Source organism: Dromaius novaehollandiae, chromosome 2, assembly GCF_036370855.1.
Source record: "Dromaius novaehollandiae isolate bDroNov1 chromosome 2, bDroNov1.hap1, whole genome shotgun sequence".
Classification (NCBI taxonomy): domain Eukaryota; kingdom Metazoa; phylum Chordata; class Aves; order Casuariiformes; family Dromaiidae; genus Dromaius; species Dromaius novaehollandiae.
In genome coordinates this window covers 151,040,082-151,058,554 of record NC_088099.1, presented here as the reverse complement: position 1 = coordinate 151,058,554, position 18,473 = coordinate 151,040,082, and the positions used below count along the sequence as shown (strand labels likewise).

Genomic DNA, 18,473 nt, shown 5'->3' with positions numbered 1-18,473 from the left:
ATAGTTGAGAGCACACCAAGCCAAAAAACCCTCTACAGTCTGTAGGAAATGGCAGAGAGGGGTGGCTCCCGGCCTTAGCCACTTACTTGTAGTCCTGAGTGTGCCCACATATGCCTCAAATTCACTCCAAACGTCCTTGCCACCACTAGGCCTTGTCTGTGAATATTGGCAACCAGCGCTTTTTGTTCCTTCAAAATGTGGCCAGCACTGGTGGTACCTCCACGTTTCGTGTAACAGCTAAGCCATTAGAGCATTTGCCCATGAGAAAGGTTTGAGTTCGGTGCCCTCCTTAGACCAAAGGAGTTCAAATCCACACCTCTCATAAGAGGTCCTGAACCACAGAAACCCAGTGGGAATCCCCAGCTTATCCCATGTACTTCATAGCAGTGCAGGGTATGAGACACGGGCAGAAAGAGAACGTGCAGGAGCTTCTGTAGCCCAATGATCAGAGCATCCACGTGCAGGGGAGGTTCCTGTGTCCTGTTCCTTGCTCCCAGGATTATTTCTATTTGTGTCTGATTACTGTTTCATATAAAATCTAATAGTAAGTCTAAGGTAAAAGTCTCAAGTATAGTAATAATAAGTCAAATACGTAATAAGTCTAAGACCTGGGACTGAAATCAAGACCCCTTATGGGCGTCACGCTGGCAAGCAAGTACATTTCCTGGCGGGAGACATTGCCGTTGAAACAAGTCATTTTTAAGGGTGTTATCTGAAGAAAAAGCCTGAAATACTAAAGCAAGCTCATCACTTCTTTCCAGCCCCTTTTTCTTACTTTTATGGCTGTCTGTGAATAATGATTCGGATTGCTTGTTGCGTACAGAAATATTCTTGCAGGAACAATATTCAGTCGAAAGGGAGCCTCATTAATATTTCCTGGAGACGCTACTTATGCTGTGAAAAGTTAGAACTAAAGATGTGGCTCTGTGTTAAAGGTTTCAAGGTAAATGAAACTAAATCGCTTAGAAATACAAATCCCTTCAATAGTGTACAGTACAAGTGAATCCTCTCTACTTCTCTAGCTGCTTCTCATGGCTTTGCTGGACTTTTATTATGCTGGGGTCTCTAGAGAAAACTATCTGCAGAGGCAGTGCGCCATTTAATTCCCTATTTGCTGCATGGGGCTGGTGAATGTGTATGCATATTTTGGTCCTTTTGCCCTGTAATAGGATGCTTTTGAAGGCAAGTAAGCTCAGAGAATTTAAGTGCTTTACATCTTGAGGACAAGCTGTCTCTGTCAGCACTGTTTTATTTACAGCTCTGTTTCATTGGGTGACTAAATGCAAAACCCAGCATCAAGACTGATATATATATATATAAAAGAGTCCTTGTTTATAGAGTTTCAAGACAAGTAAGTTCTGTGGTTTATATAAGTTGGCAGCTATGGATCAGTACTGAAGCTGTAAATAAAAATGACATACAAAATATGGCTAGATTTTAATAAGTTCATAAGAATCCTGAGTTTTGGAAGTCCAGTTCTGCTGATCAGCTGTCAATGTGCCTGTTACAAATATTGCTTGAAGTTTTCCCCTTTTTTCTGTATTTTAATCTTATCAGTAAAATGCGTGTGAAAAAGTTCCAACTTTATTCTTAAAGAAGGAAAGATATTAAATGCTAAAGTACAAGTGTAATTTTGGTACCATCTGAGGCCAGAAGGCCATATGACATGGTATTTGGGCTGTCCGTAATGACTAGAAGCAGTAGAATTGGATTGCACACTCCGCATGCGTGTGGATGTTTGTGTGTCTCCGTGTGAGGAATACGCATACTGTCTCTATACACATATGTATATGATGTGGCACTTCCATGCTTGCAGCCTGCTGTGGTGTCCCCAAAACATCTAGCCTGTTCTACCTGTAAAAGCTGCTAATTATATGTGTTATATGATCACGGTAGCGTATCATTATTCTCAGAGAACAGCGCAGTTAAAGGTGTGGCTGCTCTGCGCTCACAGACGTAGGCACGATGGCTGCAATGCACCAGCTGGATAAACACGTACCAGCATCCCTGGAGACCCCACTGCCCTTGCACAATGAGCTCCCTCTCCCTCTGCTCAACCCCTCAAGTTTGTAATGTAGTTGTAATATATGTATTGTGTAATATATATGCAGTGTTTGTAATATAACCACATGCACAGGTTGGCAAATCTGCCCTTGGTAGTTAGTGCTAGGGTGCGCGGTGGGTTGCAGGGCTCCGGCGGGAACGCGCTGGTTCCCAGGTCGGTGATCCCCAGCGCCCAGCGCGCTGAGAAGCCGTGCACAGCAGACTGTCGCCTCCCTCCCTCTCTGCGTTGCCGTGTCCATGCAGGCCGGCACGGCACACGCTCTGCCCCGCCGGGCACGCCTCCGCCTCCCCGCCGTCTCAGCCAGGGCCGTGTGACGGTCACAGCGTTGTCAGGGCAGCAAAAAGCCGAGAAGGCTAAAAGCACAAAGCCTGATGCTGTCCACAGCGTATTTTTAGCTTGGTGCTGTGTCCCTTTTGCCAGTAAAGCGTGGGGACGGTGCTACGTGCTGCACTACCTCATTCCTCCATTCAAGGCAAGGAGAGATTCTGGAAAATGTGACAGTGCCGTGCTGGCCGTCCATCTGCATAACCACTGCTGAGCGCAAGCTGTCACCTCGTCCCTCCCCGGGCTCCGAGGGCCGTGGGTGTCCCCAGCAGCCCAAGGCCGGAGCCGTGGCCCCGCAGCCTCGGACGCTGCACGTGGGGCACGAGCACTTCCCTCAGCGCCGATTCCCACGTCAGCCGCCCTGCCGGCAGGTTGTTGGGGCTCCAGTGCTGAGAACAGGGAAGAATATGTATGAATGAGTTTCGAACGAGACAGCTCTGAAGCTGGCAGCTCAACGTGCGGCGTCTTGCAGGAAGGGGTTGGTAATGTGATCCTCTAAAATGGGGAAATCTCAGACCAGGGCAAAGCAAGTGTTATAGCCGTTCAGGACAGAAGAGTATGTTTTTCAGAAATGTCAGTGTCTTTCATGGTTAATGCTGTTTCTGAAGCTGTTCTGCTGTTTGAATTTGTGAGCTTTTGCGATCACATTGTCACAGCAACAAAAATAGCCAACAGGCTGCCTTGGGTAGTGGACAGCCTGGAGAGCGGCTGGGGAACGGCCGTACTCTGCTCCTGCCTGTATTGCTCTTAGTCAGACAAGGACGTTCATCTCTTCATTAAAATATTTGGAAGATGGAAGTAATACTTACCCACAAGGATGTGTTACAATTTATATTATGTATGGGTAAATGCCTTATTCTACATAGAGACGTTTACCAAATGGGAGAAAGTATTTTTAAAAGTCTCCTAGTAACATTACTGTCAAGCATTTTTACATGAGAGCTGGCTTGAACATCAGCTATCACACTTGGGAATACTAACTGTGACCTCTTTAATTTACAAAAAGTTCTGGAAGATCCTATAAATATATACTGCCTAATTTTAAGCATGAGTAGTCTCCTGTGCTCAGTGTTAAGGATGTGCATAACTGTTATCGGGGTTGGGGCCAGAGAGGTTAATTCTTGCTTCAGAGAAGCAGTTCCTGTTTCAAATGTATTTCAGTCTTTCAGAAACCTCAGAAATTGAGCTGGTTGCATTTCCAGGCTCTGCTAAACCTTATCTGCAGTACCTGCCTTGGCAGCCCTTCCCGGCACCGCGCTCCAAGCCAAACAGGTCAGGGAGAGGCTGTTATTAAGCCTTGCTGCCTTGAAATGCTTTCAATAACACGATCTGATTATGTTGTGGTCTGCTTAATCATAGATGAGCCTCTGCTCGGGCTCATGTTCTCTGTGTAGGAGCCAGTGCTTTGCTTGGGAAAGCTGTTGGCGTCTCGCAAGGGCAGGAATGTGTTGGGGGCCCGAACACTGGAGGTATGAAATCTATGATGTGACATGTTTACCTGTTCAGGTCCTGTTTGTAAAATTAAATTTGGGATTAGCATGATACTGAGACAGTATTCTGTATGGACTTTAATCTGTTAGATGTTTTTTGTTTATCAGGAGAACTCTATTGCAGCGTCAGACATTGTGTCCCACGGTCATTTTGCTTCCCCAAGGAGAGGATAGTTGCCATCTGCATTTGCAGACATGATATAAATATTCTATGAACCAATGTGGCTTTGTTGCTGCCCTCCTGCCCTGCCCTCCCTATCTTTGCATGTGGTTCCTATTTGGTTAGGACTGTAGTGACACAGGTCACCATGGGTCTGGTTGTTCAGGGATGTTATAGCGGGTATGGAATTGATTAAAAGCAGTAAGACTGGATCCTGGGGATACCGTTTTCAAGAACTAGGCTGTGCATTTTTCTGTTTTGAAATTAGACTTTGGAATACTCTGGGCTGGGCTGAGGTAGAAGAAGCACAGAGGAAAAGGGGCTGATGTTTAAAGCCGCCTTTATGTACTCTGTGTTTCAGAGTATGTGTCTGTGTTTCTGTGTTAAGGCCAAAATATACTTTCCTAGGTGAAAGCAGCCTCTTCAGGCTGCCCTCTGCACCTGGTGCCCAGCTTTGCACCTAACATGAGCCTCCTGTGAAGGTAATTTGGCCTTCTGAGACATTCTGAACCAAAGTGTTGCAGTTCCTCTAGGACACCCGGGTACAGACCAGCTGTAGCCAGAGATTTTGTTTCAGGGGTCAGATGTAGATCAAACTCCTCTTGTAAAATCCGTTTCCTCTGAGATCTGTTGGTCTATCAGTTTTACTATTTAATAGGCAGAACTCTCCGCTCTGTCACAGACTTCTCATCACACCCCACTAACAGATTCAATACCTCCGGCTTCCAGCTGCTTCTGTTCCTGCTCCCACCCTCCGCAGAAGTGTTTGCCAAGGGTTATCTGGAAGGCAACCTTACTGCTGCCCACAATTCTAGCTGGGAAAGACTTCCTCCCTTCCAAAAACTGTAGTTTGTAGATACCTTTTATGTCGGGATGTTGTAGAGCGTTAAATAACTAGAAACAATGTGTGTCTTTACTGCTTTTTCAATTAGAGCACTTCAGCATGAAGACAGCCAAGACTCGACTCTGAAATGTGTTTCCTCTGGTGACTCCTCTGTAATGGGCTTCTGTGCTGTCATCGCAAGAGCATCCAGTTAATAACTGGAAATAGCTTGAGTTTGGTTTTGTTCTTGAGTTTCTTAAACTTCTTCGCTTCCATGTCTGTGAAGGGTAAACAAAAGTGATCTGATTTATATCTCATAGACTTGCAACTGGAAAAAAAAAAAAACACAGTAAAACCAGCTTGATCCTGCCGAATCCTGCAGCACTCAAACAACCAAGAAGACATCACAGGAAGGGCAGTGCTTTCCTTGCCAAAAAGAGAACAATTCTTCTCAGTTGGTATTTGAGATTGAATGTACAGGTTGGACTAATGAGTAATGTATGTTCTGACACTTGGACTTTGTGAAATTAGGAAACTCTACTGGGTTAAATCAGAGGATGTATGTTCTGAGACCACTGTGACCATAAGCGGCTAACATCTTTTGCTAAATGGTTTTGTGTCTGTGAAAACATGCTCTAACAATGCCTTTTTTTGCAGTCCAGAGCGTTCAGGAGCCTGAGATGTGCCAGTCAGCTGTGCTAAAGATTTAACTATCTCTGAACTTAGAGGTTTTATTTGTCACGGTGGCTATCACAGTAGCTGTAGCTGCATCTCCCCCTCGTGGAAAAGTGGTTTATAGCAAAAAAAAAAAAAAAAAAAAAAAAAAGAAGCTCTTCTGTGATAAGTCTCCAACTGCTCACCTGAGTGGTATTTCTGTGCAGGGTGGTGGAGGCAACTCTGAAGGACACACAGGAAGGGCCACCACTCAGCACAGCCAGCAAAGGGTGGCAGGGGCTGCGTGGGAGAGCCAGGGTACAAACTGCTGGGAAGCCTCTAACCAGGGTATAAACCCTGTCAGGAAGTCTGCCATATGAGTTTCCTTAGGGAGCCTTGCCCCCGCTTGGAGGTGTCCCTCCCTGCGTTGGGAGGGCAGCAAGGTGCCCACCTCCTTGGCCTCATCACCTCGGTGGCCTCCTGCTGTTCCTCCTGGCTTCCTAGGTGGCCCCGGAAGGATCCGCCTGTGCGTGGGGACCTTCGTGGGGCCAGGGCACCATGCACGTGCTCAATGGTCTTGGGCAGATCCCCTCCCCAACTTCTGGGTGTGATTTGGGTAATGCTAGGATAGTCAATGGCTGCAAGGTGCGTTGAAATTCCCAAATGAAAGATGCTATGTAAATCATGATGTTTCTTCCTGCTGACCAGCTGTTGTTAAAGTGTGTCAGAAAGTTATTTCCATTCCCTGAAATAACGTTATTATCCGTCATTGTGACTCTGCAGCATTAGACGTGGATATGGCTTGGAAAATTTGCCATTTGAGTGACAAAATGAGATTTAAAAAAGCTAACTTCTTCAGGGTTTTTTTTCCAGATGATAAGACTTTCTGGCCTCAGCAAAGGGAATGCATTTTTTGTGTATATAACAGAGCCTGGAAAATAAAAGCTGTAATCCATAGACAGTCAGTAATCAGATAGTATGGCTTAACACCCAAGAAGCACTTGAGAGCCACGCATTATTATTGGATTATTTAAAATCTGTTAGAACTGTCTTACTATGCTTCTGTGCCACATGAAAATCTAAATACATATATACACACATATATAAATATATATACATATATTTACTCTAGTAACCTATATACATATATATCATCTGAGAAAGCAGAAAAGAACAAGCTTTCTCCCCAGTAAGTGGTACTTCCCAGTGGTTTAAAAAAAGAGAAATGCAGTAACAACTGTATGTTCTTAATCACTGTGCTTTTGAAGGACCCCTATCAGCAGCCTCATTCGTATATTGATAACTGTGAGAAAGCAAACAGGTTGTCATAACTAATGCTTTTAGCCTACTTCTAAAATGGTTTCCATAGAAGAAGTTTCTGCCCAATTTTTTTTCTACTCTCGTTGAATTGCCAGTTCTGAGGAATTGTTGAAAATCTGGAACATGTCCAGTGCTTGTCCTCAGGGATGTTTGAAAATTCATGCAACTTCTAAAATTCACACAAGACAGACAAAGGAAGGATGCTTGTGATTCATTGTTATTCTGAAAACAGTCTTCGAGTTAAAATTTCCATCGTGTTTTACCCTTTCCTTTTCCTTTCCAGGGAGTGAAGCTGATTTTAGCTCTTCAAGCAGCACAGGCAGTATTTCAGCTCCTGAAGTCCATATGTCTGCTGCTGGAAGCAAAAGATCTTCTTTTTCTCGCAAGTAAGCAAAGCAATTTGTGCTATATATTTCAAGGGTTGCTTAGTGCAGAGAGAGACTACTCTGTAATGCCTTGCAGCTAATACATATAATATCACTACTGTGAGTTTTAAAACAATTTGGATTACAGTGTGCTCTCTGGCAGTACTTACACCAATCAGAATTGCGATATGAGAGAGAACAAAAATGCTGTATTTGGACAACAAAAATTGTCAATATGCCATAAGATCAGCTAACTGGCACTTTTTTGTTATTTATTCATAACGAGCATTTGTGATTCGATCAGGTAAGGTAAAAAAGGCACTGGCTGGAATAGGGGGGGAGACGGCTGGATATATGTTAGTTAACAGCAGTGCTTCTAACCGATTAACCTTAACCTTCTGGTCATATCACTTTGTTTTTTTTCTGTGGTAAATTGTCAGCTCAGCATACACCTTTACAGGTCATGAGCTTATTTTTCCTAGGAAGAAGCTGATAATTTTGCCTTAAATGATCATTTCTAAAGCACCTGTGTCTAACCTTTATATGAGTAACCTATACACAATTAAAAAAAAATCATAGTCATCTATCTAAATGAACATTTCATAAAAGATTTCTGTTAGTTTTTTCCATAGCACATGTGAACTGCTTCTGAATACTGGGGAGTTTGGATAGAGCAGTGCACGTTGTGCTCTGCCCACGCAATCCCTGCTGATTGCAGTTTCTGAGTGGGTGGAAAGAGTTCAAACTGAAAGATTTGTTTCCTGCCCTTTGTGCAATCACAAGAGTGGAGCTGGCAGGCGGCAGGGGAAGGACAGCAGGATACCCATATGCTCAAGGCACACAGGCTTCTCCAAGATCACAGTGTGCCCCAGTGTACAGGGATCAGCAGAATGATGCTTAATGAAGAGTTTCCTATCCGTGTCATGAGACTGTTAGAAAAATAAACAGTAGTTAGGCTCTCTCTAGAATAAATCTAACTAGTAAAGTACTGGCTGTGAAAAAAGCAGCACTAAATATAATATGAAGTCCTAAAATGACCTTTACTTTTTCAGTAAGAGAATATGTAATTGCATATATTGTTGTGTTTAAATATAGGTTTAAATTAGACCATACTGCCCTACTTAATTGGCTAGAAGTCCTCTATAATAGTGCTTCTCCAAATGCATTGCTGTTATTACATTATGTGCAGATTCTGCCTTACACAAAAATTGATGCTGTACTGTACAAAATGAAGAGACGTCTTCTTTGTAATACATTCATTTTAACTGTTTGACTTAACTCGCTATGAAACATTTCCGTATTGTCACAAACCACAGTCCTGCACTTTATTGTAAAATAATTATAAAATCCCCCAAACCACAGCACTGTGATGAAGATTTGCAGCGTAGCCACTCAACCATCTGTTCCTTATAAAGTGTTCCATTTTCAGAGAAGGGAGGAAACCAGTTCAGACAATTTTAAGACGAGATTTTGCTTTGTAATTCTATGGTATTTTGTTTTTTATGTTCTATCCTTCTCCTTCACTGGCTGGATTTGCCTTTTTCCATATTTTTTGAAACCTGCCCTTTTTCCTTTATTACAGTTTAGTACAACAAATTCCATGAGAGAAAATGAAAGTAGAGGCACAGTAGGAAAGCAAATTAACTGAACAAAATAAAAATGCACCTCTAAAAGCTGTTTTCAGAGTGCCATAGCTTTTGGGCAGCCATTGAACAGTTCAGATATGAATTGCTTTCAACCACACACAATTAACAATCAGATTATTTAATAAATATTGGGAAAAGAAAGGTAGATATGTATGAGAGAAATTGGAAGAAAGAAAAGAGCTGTGCTTTTCTTTGTCTATTTTAATACCATTTCAGCCTTCTCTCAGTAGGGTTCAAACTATATCTAAGAAAATGAATAGCTGACAATGACAGCTGAAGCACCCAGTATGCCAAAGGCACAAAAGAACAGTGGCTCTAACAAAATCTGTTTCCGCTGCACACTGTGATCCCTCAAGCTGCTTGCTGAGGATCGTGAAAGCACTCTTACAAGAACCCTCCTTCAGCCTCCAAGGGTAGGCATCTCTCTGCAGGCCTGGCAGGGAAAAGCTGAAATGTGAGTCTTTTGGAACTAGTCAAGATTGCAGTCCTCTAGTTACTTAAAGGAGTCAGCGGTTCAGAGAACATGGATGATCTGATGGAATCACTGGAAATTGTACTATAAACAGAGAAATGTGAAAATGCCAGAGGTTTCCCTGGATCACGTAATTCAAACTAAGACCCTCACAGTCAATGAAAGAATGTGCAGTGGCTGAGGATATCAAGACTTTCTTTCTTCCCAGGCACTCACTGTTATTTATCTGTTTTAGACAGATAGACAAAGTTGTGTTTAAAATAAGACACACAATGGGTTGTGTGATGGGGATTATCTAATATGCTTTAACCATTTTGGTCCCCCCTCCAGTCGTGGCTCTTATGGTCGGAATAATGGATCCTCATCCTACAAGTCTGGAGGCAGTCCACCTACTTCCCGTGAAAAGGACCTTTTGTCAACACTCTGCAGAAATCAGCTGAGTCCTGTTAATATCCATCAGAATTATGGAGCTTCTTCAGCCAGTAGCAGTAACTCAGGCTCATACAAAGGAAGTGATAGCAGCCCAGTAATGAGGCAAGTGTTTATTTCATCCTCCCAGTATTCGGTGCACTGACTTACCTTCTCCACCCTCAAATGTGGAATCAGCTCTCTGGATTGGGGAGCAAGTCATCTTGCTCCTGAACATAGGTGTGACTTTTCATATTGGTTGTTGGACAGTCAGCAAGTTTCTCCGTCCCACGTTTTTCTCCTAGTGTGAAAGCTTTGATTGTTTCAGCACTGTAAAACTCAGTGCTACTTTTAGTCAAAGGTCTCCTGTAGCTGGTTTTCACTCCAAGGCAGGGTCTTTCATGTGGTTTCATACCATCAATTCTCATGTGGCTTTAGTGGCTCTTTCATATAAAAGGCTTCATTTTGCTTCAGAGAGTTTTGGATGTAGTAGGGTTTGCATGAGTGTATACTCATGCAAAAATTCACCCTGCTTAGCCTTAGGCACCTACCTAAAGAATGCAGTTTCACGTACAGAAAACAGATACCTCCACAGGAGGTCTCACGTATCACAGAGACTGAATTGCCACCTGGATGTGGCTTCCATTCTGCTGCTGTTTCTCTCTCTCATTTTGTCCCTCAGGCAACTCACTGTCAGGCATGCCAGATATATATCTTGAGATAGATAGCATGAAACTACTTTCACTGTGCTTGATTTCATATTTCATACATGGATCTAAACTGAATTGTTACACTAACTTAGTTAGTAAGTAAGAGTGCCTTTGCAAGTGTCCTTGCTGTCTGCTGTTGAAAACTCCACCCATTTTAGATGAGAGGATGTTTAGGTATTTTAAAGTCAAATATCTCATTTGATGTAATTGCACTGAAACCAAGTACAATAAATAGTAAATTTTTTACTATAGCCACAAATCAGCAGTTTCCTCGAGTGCTTTGATTTGCCAGGCTGAGTCACTTGTGCTGATGCTGAGAGAAGCTCAAAATGAATCAAGTGTAAACTCAGCTTTGTATCAGTCAATGTGATATCTTTCTTTCTGCCAAAACTAAAGAACTGTCGGAGTGATGTTATGTGGTGGTTGGTTTTTTTGGTTTTTTTTTTTTTAATTTTCAGGCGATCAGGGAGATACACGTCTTGTGGTGAGAATCATGGCATTAAGCCACCAAATCCAGAGCAGTATTTGACTCCTCTGCAGCAGAAAGAAGTTACAGTACGACATTTAAAAACAAAGTTGAAGGAATCTGAGAGCAAACTTCAAGAAAGGTACATTTCATTTCTGAAATCAGAGTTATAAAGAAGGGGTCAGATTTATTCGGAATGATTTGAGGGAGAATCCTGAATATTTTCATTTCTTCATCTCACGGAAGTTTTAACTAAGGAATTTAAAATATGGTCAGTCTGATTAAGTTGTTTTTAGGCATTTCAGGTTTCATAGCCTGTTCACTGAATATGTACTATTCAGTTTAGTTATAAATTTGATGAATATGATCGGCTCATTTCCTTTCTTTGAACTTGCCTAATAGAATAATATTTCAAGAGGACATTTCTTATCAGTTGGATTTAGCATCAGGACCTTTTATACAGAAGACAGTTCATGCCTGCAAATATGTATCACCTCAGTCTTCTGTTCCACCTCAGTCAGTGAAAGAAAAGCTCTTATACAAACCCATGTGCCTGCCTGTGTTTTTGTTGCTTAGGTTGAAATTTGCACAGCATACCTTTGTACTGATGCTGAGCAAAGGAGTGACAATGTGCGTTACACAGCAACACATGTAGTTTCTTTAATTAAAAAGTGCAGATTGAGGCTTGGGTCTCCATCACACAGAACCCCAATCAGGCAAAAAGAGGCATTTGAGCAGAATCCCAGTGCAGACTCTTGGGACCCCCAGGGGCCCCGTGTCTGGCTCAGGATAGCCTGACCTCCGCATTCGTAAGGGCTGGATCTCACTTAGGAGCTGTAGCTCCCCACTTGCCTGCAAGCCAAGGCATCAGCCTCTTGCTCCATGCAGAGCTGCCTACATGGAAAGCAGGCATGTGCTGCTTGAGTGGGGCGGTCAGGGACTCCAGAGAGCAGTTAACCAGCTTGTCTTGGCAGCCTCCTTGCACCTCTGCCAATTCTCTCTCTGAAGTGGCACTAAATGGTGCATAGAGGAATTTGCCTCCTCCTTGGAGCAGCTCTGCAGCGCAGCCATTCCAGCTCGGGGGAACTTCTCTTTGACTCTTTAATTGACGCCCAAGCAGAATTATTACAACATTTTTGTTTTGCTACAGGGAAACAGAAATAGAAGAGCTTAAGGCTCAGCTGGGACGCATGAGGGAAGACTGGATTGAAGAAGAGTGTCATCGTGTGGAGGCGCAGCTGGCCTTAAAGGAAGCAAGAAAGGAAATTAAACAACTCAAGCAGGTTATTGAAACCATGAAAAACAGCTTGGCTGAGAAAGACAAAGGCATTCAGAAATACTTCATAGACATAAACATTCAAAACAAGAAACTGGAGTCTTTGCTTCAGAGCATGGAGATGGCGCAGAATGGCTCTCTGAGGGACGAGCAGTGTCTGGAGTACATGTGTGGCTCACCAGGGAAGTCGTTAGTGTTGTATTCCAAAATGTCAGACAGCCTAGTCACAGAGGACCAAGCGCTGGAGGAGATGGCAGATAGTGGGCTGCTTCTTAGTGAAGACACAGCTAACGGGACTGACTCGTTTGAAGAGAGTTTGACCACCACAACTTCTGACTTGGGTGATCCAGCTCTCTTCAGTCCTGCTGTGAATCAAGAGGTGTTTGAAAATGTTCCTGATGAAAAACTAATGTCTTCCCCGGAAGAGGAGGAAAGCAGCAACAACATGGTGGTGGAACAGGCCATCCAGACTGATGTGGTGCCCTATAGCCCTGATGTGGAGCAGCTCATTCAAAACATATTCAGATCTCAAGATAGCAGTCCTTTAAGCCCAGCTTCTGTACTAAAGGAATTGGATGAATTTCCTTCTGGATGCTTCAGTGATTCTGGTGTAGTAGTAGACTTAACTCCAAGTGATCCAAACTCTGCCATTCTTTTGTCTCCTATGGAGTCTCCATGCAGCAAAGTGGATTGCGGAGTTAATGAAAACCGTTTCATGAAAGAACTTGATTTTACAGACCCTCATGATGAAGCTTTTGGGTATGTCAATACTTTCTCTCAGACAGGAATTGTGAAGAGATACTGGAGTAGCAATCTCCTTGTAGATCTTCTAGCTGTAGCAGCCCCTGTTGTACCAACTATCCTGTGGGCATTCAGTACTCAGAGAGGAGGAACAGATCCCGTTTATAATATCGGAGCATTGCTTCGTGGCTGCTGCTTGGTGGCCCTGCACTCTCTACGTCGTACACCTTTCAATATCAAAACCTAAATCCCACTCTATTACCAGGCACCAATTGGCTGAGGCAAAGGGAAAGAAGGTTGAGATAGATCATAAAAAGATATTGTATTTTATGGCAGAATCCATTATTTTGCTCTTGACTATTTGATTTGCACTGTAAATTGGTTCGAAACATGTTCCTTGTTTCAAAACAGAGAAGCTGAACCGTGTAGCTCCACAAGATGTTTTTAACTGGCACAGGCTAATACCGCTGCCTACAGAAATAGTCCTGCCTGCTCCCAGCCACATGTCCCTCCCCTGTGCTGGTGTCTTCTGTGTTCCACCACATCTGCACAGTGAGAAGCGATCAGGGAAATGAAGGAGAATTACGGCCACCACTTTTGTGTGCTTGTTTGCTGAATTAGTTTTAAAGGTCAGTCCGTTTCCCTGGCTGTTTCACTGAGCAAGCGTACAAAGGCCCTATGCTGGCTCAAGGCTGCCTAAAGGAACGAATGGCCACAGAGGGTGGGAACTTTCTATAGGCAGCACTAACCTAAAACATTTGTGAAACTACAGTGTTAAGTGACATGGAGACTTGTTTCCACTAAGTGTATCACACATGTACTCTTGAAAGCATGCTAGCGCTTTCCATTTGTCGTCTGAATTGTCAATTCAATTTAGAAAATTCATATTTCCAAGACAGCTTCCAGCACATAGTTTATGCCTGTCTCGTGTAGTGCTCTTTTAAATTACACAATTGCTCGAGCATTCCACCGGTCTTGTGCGTATAAAGGGACTGTAACCAAAAATATAAGTTGTTGGGAGTCTTGAATCTTGTTACAATGATAAATGTGGATGTGGATACACTTTGAATATTAATGTTGTTTTAAGGTCTTAAATGTATTGGAACTTGATAGTCATTCAAGCCCTGTGAAATACTCTGTATAAATGTATTGTGTATTAACTTATTGGTTATTTAATTGCTTTATTGTAAATTACCTTTATAATCACAAATACAGTAAGCATGTTAAAAACGTGGGAGAGTATTTTATTGTAGCAAAAGCAATAAAAAGAATATTCAGTTTCCTGGTGGGGATACCACACAGGCACACACAAAGCGGGGGGAGGAACTGTATGGGGGCGTAAGGAGCTATCAGTACCCTGAGAACAGAATTGGATGGAGAAAACCTAATAATGGCTTCAAGTGGAAGCACTCAGCAAGAGAAAAGGCTCCGTGCTGTCTGCAGAGCCACAGCCGCCCCTTCTGACTCACCCACGCAGTGCATCAGCAGATTCAAGTGGCCTCATCCTTAACCCAGCACAAGCTTCTGGAGACCTGTAGGCTTTTATTTCTGCACTCCCAGGAGGGTATCAGTCTTCCTGGCATTTTAGAAAAATCCAGAAAGCCTTTTTAACATAGCTGAGTCACGCAGTCTCAGTACGTACTCCGAGATGTACTGTGGCCATTAAAGCACAAATTCTCCATGTCCAAAACTTGAGATCTGTGCATAGATCAGAGGACGGCAACATGACATGGAGATGATAATCCAGTTAGTCCGGCTCCACACAGACTTTCAACAATACCTCTAGACATTTAAGCTTCACTGTCCTCCTGTTTTCCCCTGCAGCAAAGCAAGTATGACATTCCCCCGTGCAGCGCAGAGCAGAAGGCGTACTGCAAAGCCCAACAGTGCTCATGCATTGCTTTGCAGCTGTTGGGAACAAGGGAGTTAGTAGTAAACCACAAGGGAGCAGGAATAACTGGCATTCAAGATATATATATATACATACACACACACACACACACACACACACACACACACACACACACACATATACACACACAGATGCTTACAGGAGTGTATTAGTGATCTTTTACATCCCTGTGATACCTCTGTTCTGAAATACTTGTTTGCAACAAAGATTTAAGTGGGTTCCTTAAGGATTATAGTAAGGAAATCCAACAGACTATGTGATGTATGACTGTGCACAAGTCCATGAAGACAGCCATGAGAGCGTTCTGCCCTCTCTGGCTTATCACCTTCTTCAATGCTCTCATGCACAGTTGGGTCCCTGCTGGCTCATTTGCCTTATACCACTACCACAATGCATAGGTATCCAAAGGTCACCGTTGCTTTAAAGAGGTGTTTTGTTTTGTTTTGTTTTTTTAATGCAGATTCTACACTTAACATCAGAATTATGTCATTCCTAAGTATCTCCCCTCAGGACTGAAAAACATTTTGGAAAAAGTCTTATTCCTACCTCAAAATACAGCTCTTCAATGCTAAGAGAACAATTTCTTAGCCTTTCTCTTAGCATTTCTACTACAATTTTGGATTTATCTTTTACCTCCACTACTGTTTAAGCAATCTACACTGAGTGCTGGCAAAATAGAAAATAATTTATGGGGAAAAATAATCTTCAGTTTTAGGAGAGGCATTCAGTTGCAACTGCATAGATTTCTTTTGTAGCAAGCAGGCAAAGCAGCACAAAGCTCCATACATTTAAATTTTAAAAATTCAGGGGTTGAACTCATTTTAAACCATGATTCTGGCAGGCTCCATTTAGCGGTGTAAATGTGTTGTTCAAGATATAAGGCACTAACACTAGAATAACATCAATGTTGCTTCCTACCCCTAAAAATCTTTCTGTTCACTCCTCTCTCAAAAGGTATTTAACTATGCTCAGACTATGTTGATTCTAACTATGTTACAGAGTCCCCATCACAAGAGCAATAAAAATCCTTGCTCTGATCTCTACTCAAAATTCAGATCCCTTCCAAGTCTCCCCCTTTCCTCTTTCATACTGCAAGGATATAGACAGCCCAAAATGGCCTTTGTAAGAGGCCTGAAGTACCAAGCCTGAAGTACCAAGCTCCAGCCCCAGACCTTGGGGAACTGGCCTTTTTAATCTCAATCCACAGGAGAACATCCCAGCAGTTGTAGCAGACAGACCATCTTAATTTTTTTTTCCCTTCTCTAACATTTGGCTCAAGTGTTAGTCATGTGTCAGCTGGATCCCCAGAGTGCTGTATAGAGTAGCTAGAAGGACCATCAGTCTCCAAACAGTTCTAGTCAGTAAAAAAAAAAAAATCTATCCTTTCTTCTGAGTTTAGGAAACATTCACACCCATACAGCACTGAAAAATCTTGCCTCAAAACATACAGACCAGGAGGACAAGCAGCTCATAGACTTAGGGTAAAGTAGCAGGTGTGTGCTTAAATTCAAGCTTGCAAGATAGCATAGGAACCAAGTCAGCTCCTTCCCCAGCTGAACCAAATTCTGTTAATAATCCCATTTACTTTCCAACCCAGGAACAGAAAATACTTTTTAACATACAGCTTAGAGGTTCCCAGCACATCCCTAAGCTGCAGAAAACTTTCAAGCTTCAGGACTGTCCAACTTCCCACAAAAGATTCACCTGTATCCTTACCTATGTCCGCACTCACAAAACTCTTAACTTCCCCTCCCCTTTCCCCAGAATAACTTAATCATTACATCTCCCAAATCCCAAGCTCTAGAAATGTACTAAAATGAAGGCCATGTTTTATTTATGTAGTGTCCTACGTGAGTAGAACAAACAAGCATTTTACTTCAAAACCCTTCAGACAGATAAACTGAGCACAGGATATTTCAAATACAAACATTGGTGGCACAGTCGAGGGAAGAATGATTGATTTTCCAGTCACAGCAGGTCAGTCCTGCATGGTCAAGGATAACACTGAAAGCAATCAAGATCAGATTCTAGTTAGGAAAAAAAGAAATGGCAAACAGGCTACGTGCATAGAGGGGAAAGGAGGCTGTGGCAACAGGAAAGAATGAAAACAACTGTATCCAAATGTTGTACAAGATCCCACAAGAACTCAAACTGAGGAAAATATATCGTCAGAGGGGCAGCTATATAAAGGTTTAGCAAAAATGTTTTGACATCCACTGAGAATAAAAAGCAGCTAGTAGGGACAGTTAGTAGAAGAAAGAAGAAGAAACAGATAACAGCACTTGGGTTTTTAATATGCAAGACAATACCTGCAAGAACAGCAGATTCTTATCTTTATGCCAGGACATACAGGAATATGGCAGATGAGACAGGAGTAACTTCTAGAGCAGCAGTGCTCAGCTATCTAGACTGGAACTGGAAAATGGGGAGGTACATGGCAGGGAAGAACAGCAAATCAGTGCCAGTATGCAGCAGGGGTTGGGGGGGCGGGCATGGGGGGGGGCAGGGAAATCAACCCAAGAGGGCTGACATGTAATAAGGAAAAGGCAGCTAATGCTTTTTGACATACTTGATGGCTAAAAGAAGAAAAGCACTTTTATAACATATTCAGGGCCCATGTTTCAAATTTATTACTTACTAGCTAATGATTTGTTACTTTTCAATAAATAGAGAATATTTATTAGTATCTACTTTGTACTCTCCTAGAAGTGGCAAGAATAAGCACTCAATTTTTTTTAATGAGATGTAGCTTCCAATAAGTTTTATCATAAGCAATACAGATTTCTCTAAATCTACTTTCTCCTGCCCTGTTCAAGTAAAAGCAATATTGAAACAATTGCAACTTGTACCTCCTCACTTCTTCGGTGCATTTTAAAAGACACAGATTTTTTTTAAAAAAATCTTATTCACAGACTTTCTACTTATCTCTCATTAGACCATTAAGATACTTTAGAGGTGTTTACTACGAGTAGGTTTACCATATAGCTATTTAAAGTCTGCACAGTTGCTAGCCATCCATTCCTATTTCAATCAGAAAAACTGTGCAGAATATACACACATTGTAGTTATTTTTCTATAGTTAATTTTCCCTTTTTTGCTTTCTAAAACATATTTTAAAACTCTCAAGAAAGCTGTGAGATATCTAAGTTTTTCCTCAGGGCCAAAAGGACTTCATTCAAACTTGAAAGTTGCTATCAAGTTAGCTGAGAAGCTACAAGACAGTCATCTAGGCTCTGTCGCAACAGGACAAGCAGACGTAACATTTTTTAAACTTTTCTCCATCACCGAGGCCATTAAAGGTAAAGTTTTCTGTCTTGCTTTCTCAACCTTTTAAAAAAAACTTGTGTCAGAACCCGCTTACAACTTGGTTAAAACCTCTGTTTTTCTAGGGACACATGATCTAGTCGGACAACCTCCAAGCTGCTCTAAGAGCATCTGGCAAGTCTGCAAGGGAGTGTATTTAGTCCCTCCCTCCCTTTTACAACTTTACTGTTCACTGTACGTCCAGGAAACAAATCTCAAAGAGAGAATTTGCTCTCTTTGCCTGTCTTTCACACAATAAACCCCCCTGTATAACCGAATCATAAATTGACAGAAAAAAATCACACCTGTGCAATAGTATATGCAGGAGATGCTCACTG

General features: G+C 42.4%; 1 protein-coding gene across 1 annotated transcript in view; it reads left to right on the top strand.

Annotated features, from left to right (window-relative positions):
• SYBU (syntabulin) overlaps positions 1-14,150 on the top strand; it is a 42,273-nt gene extending 28,123 nt beyond the window's left edge. The window contains exons 4-7 of the mRNA XM_064507808.1: positions 7,120-7,222; positions 9,650-9,853; positions 10,896-11,045; positions 12,054-14,150. Coding sequence (XP_064363878.1) covers positions 7,120-7,222; positions 9,650-9,853; positions 10,896-11,045; positions 12,054-13,167 — 1,571 coding nt within the window. The 3' untranslated portion in view covers positions 13,168-14,150. The remainder of the gene's footprint in view (positions 1-7,119; positions 7,223-9,649; positions 9,854-10,895; positions 11,046-12,053) is intronic.
• The last annotated feature ends 4,323 nt before the right edge of the window (positions 14,151-18,473 follow it).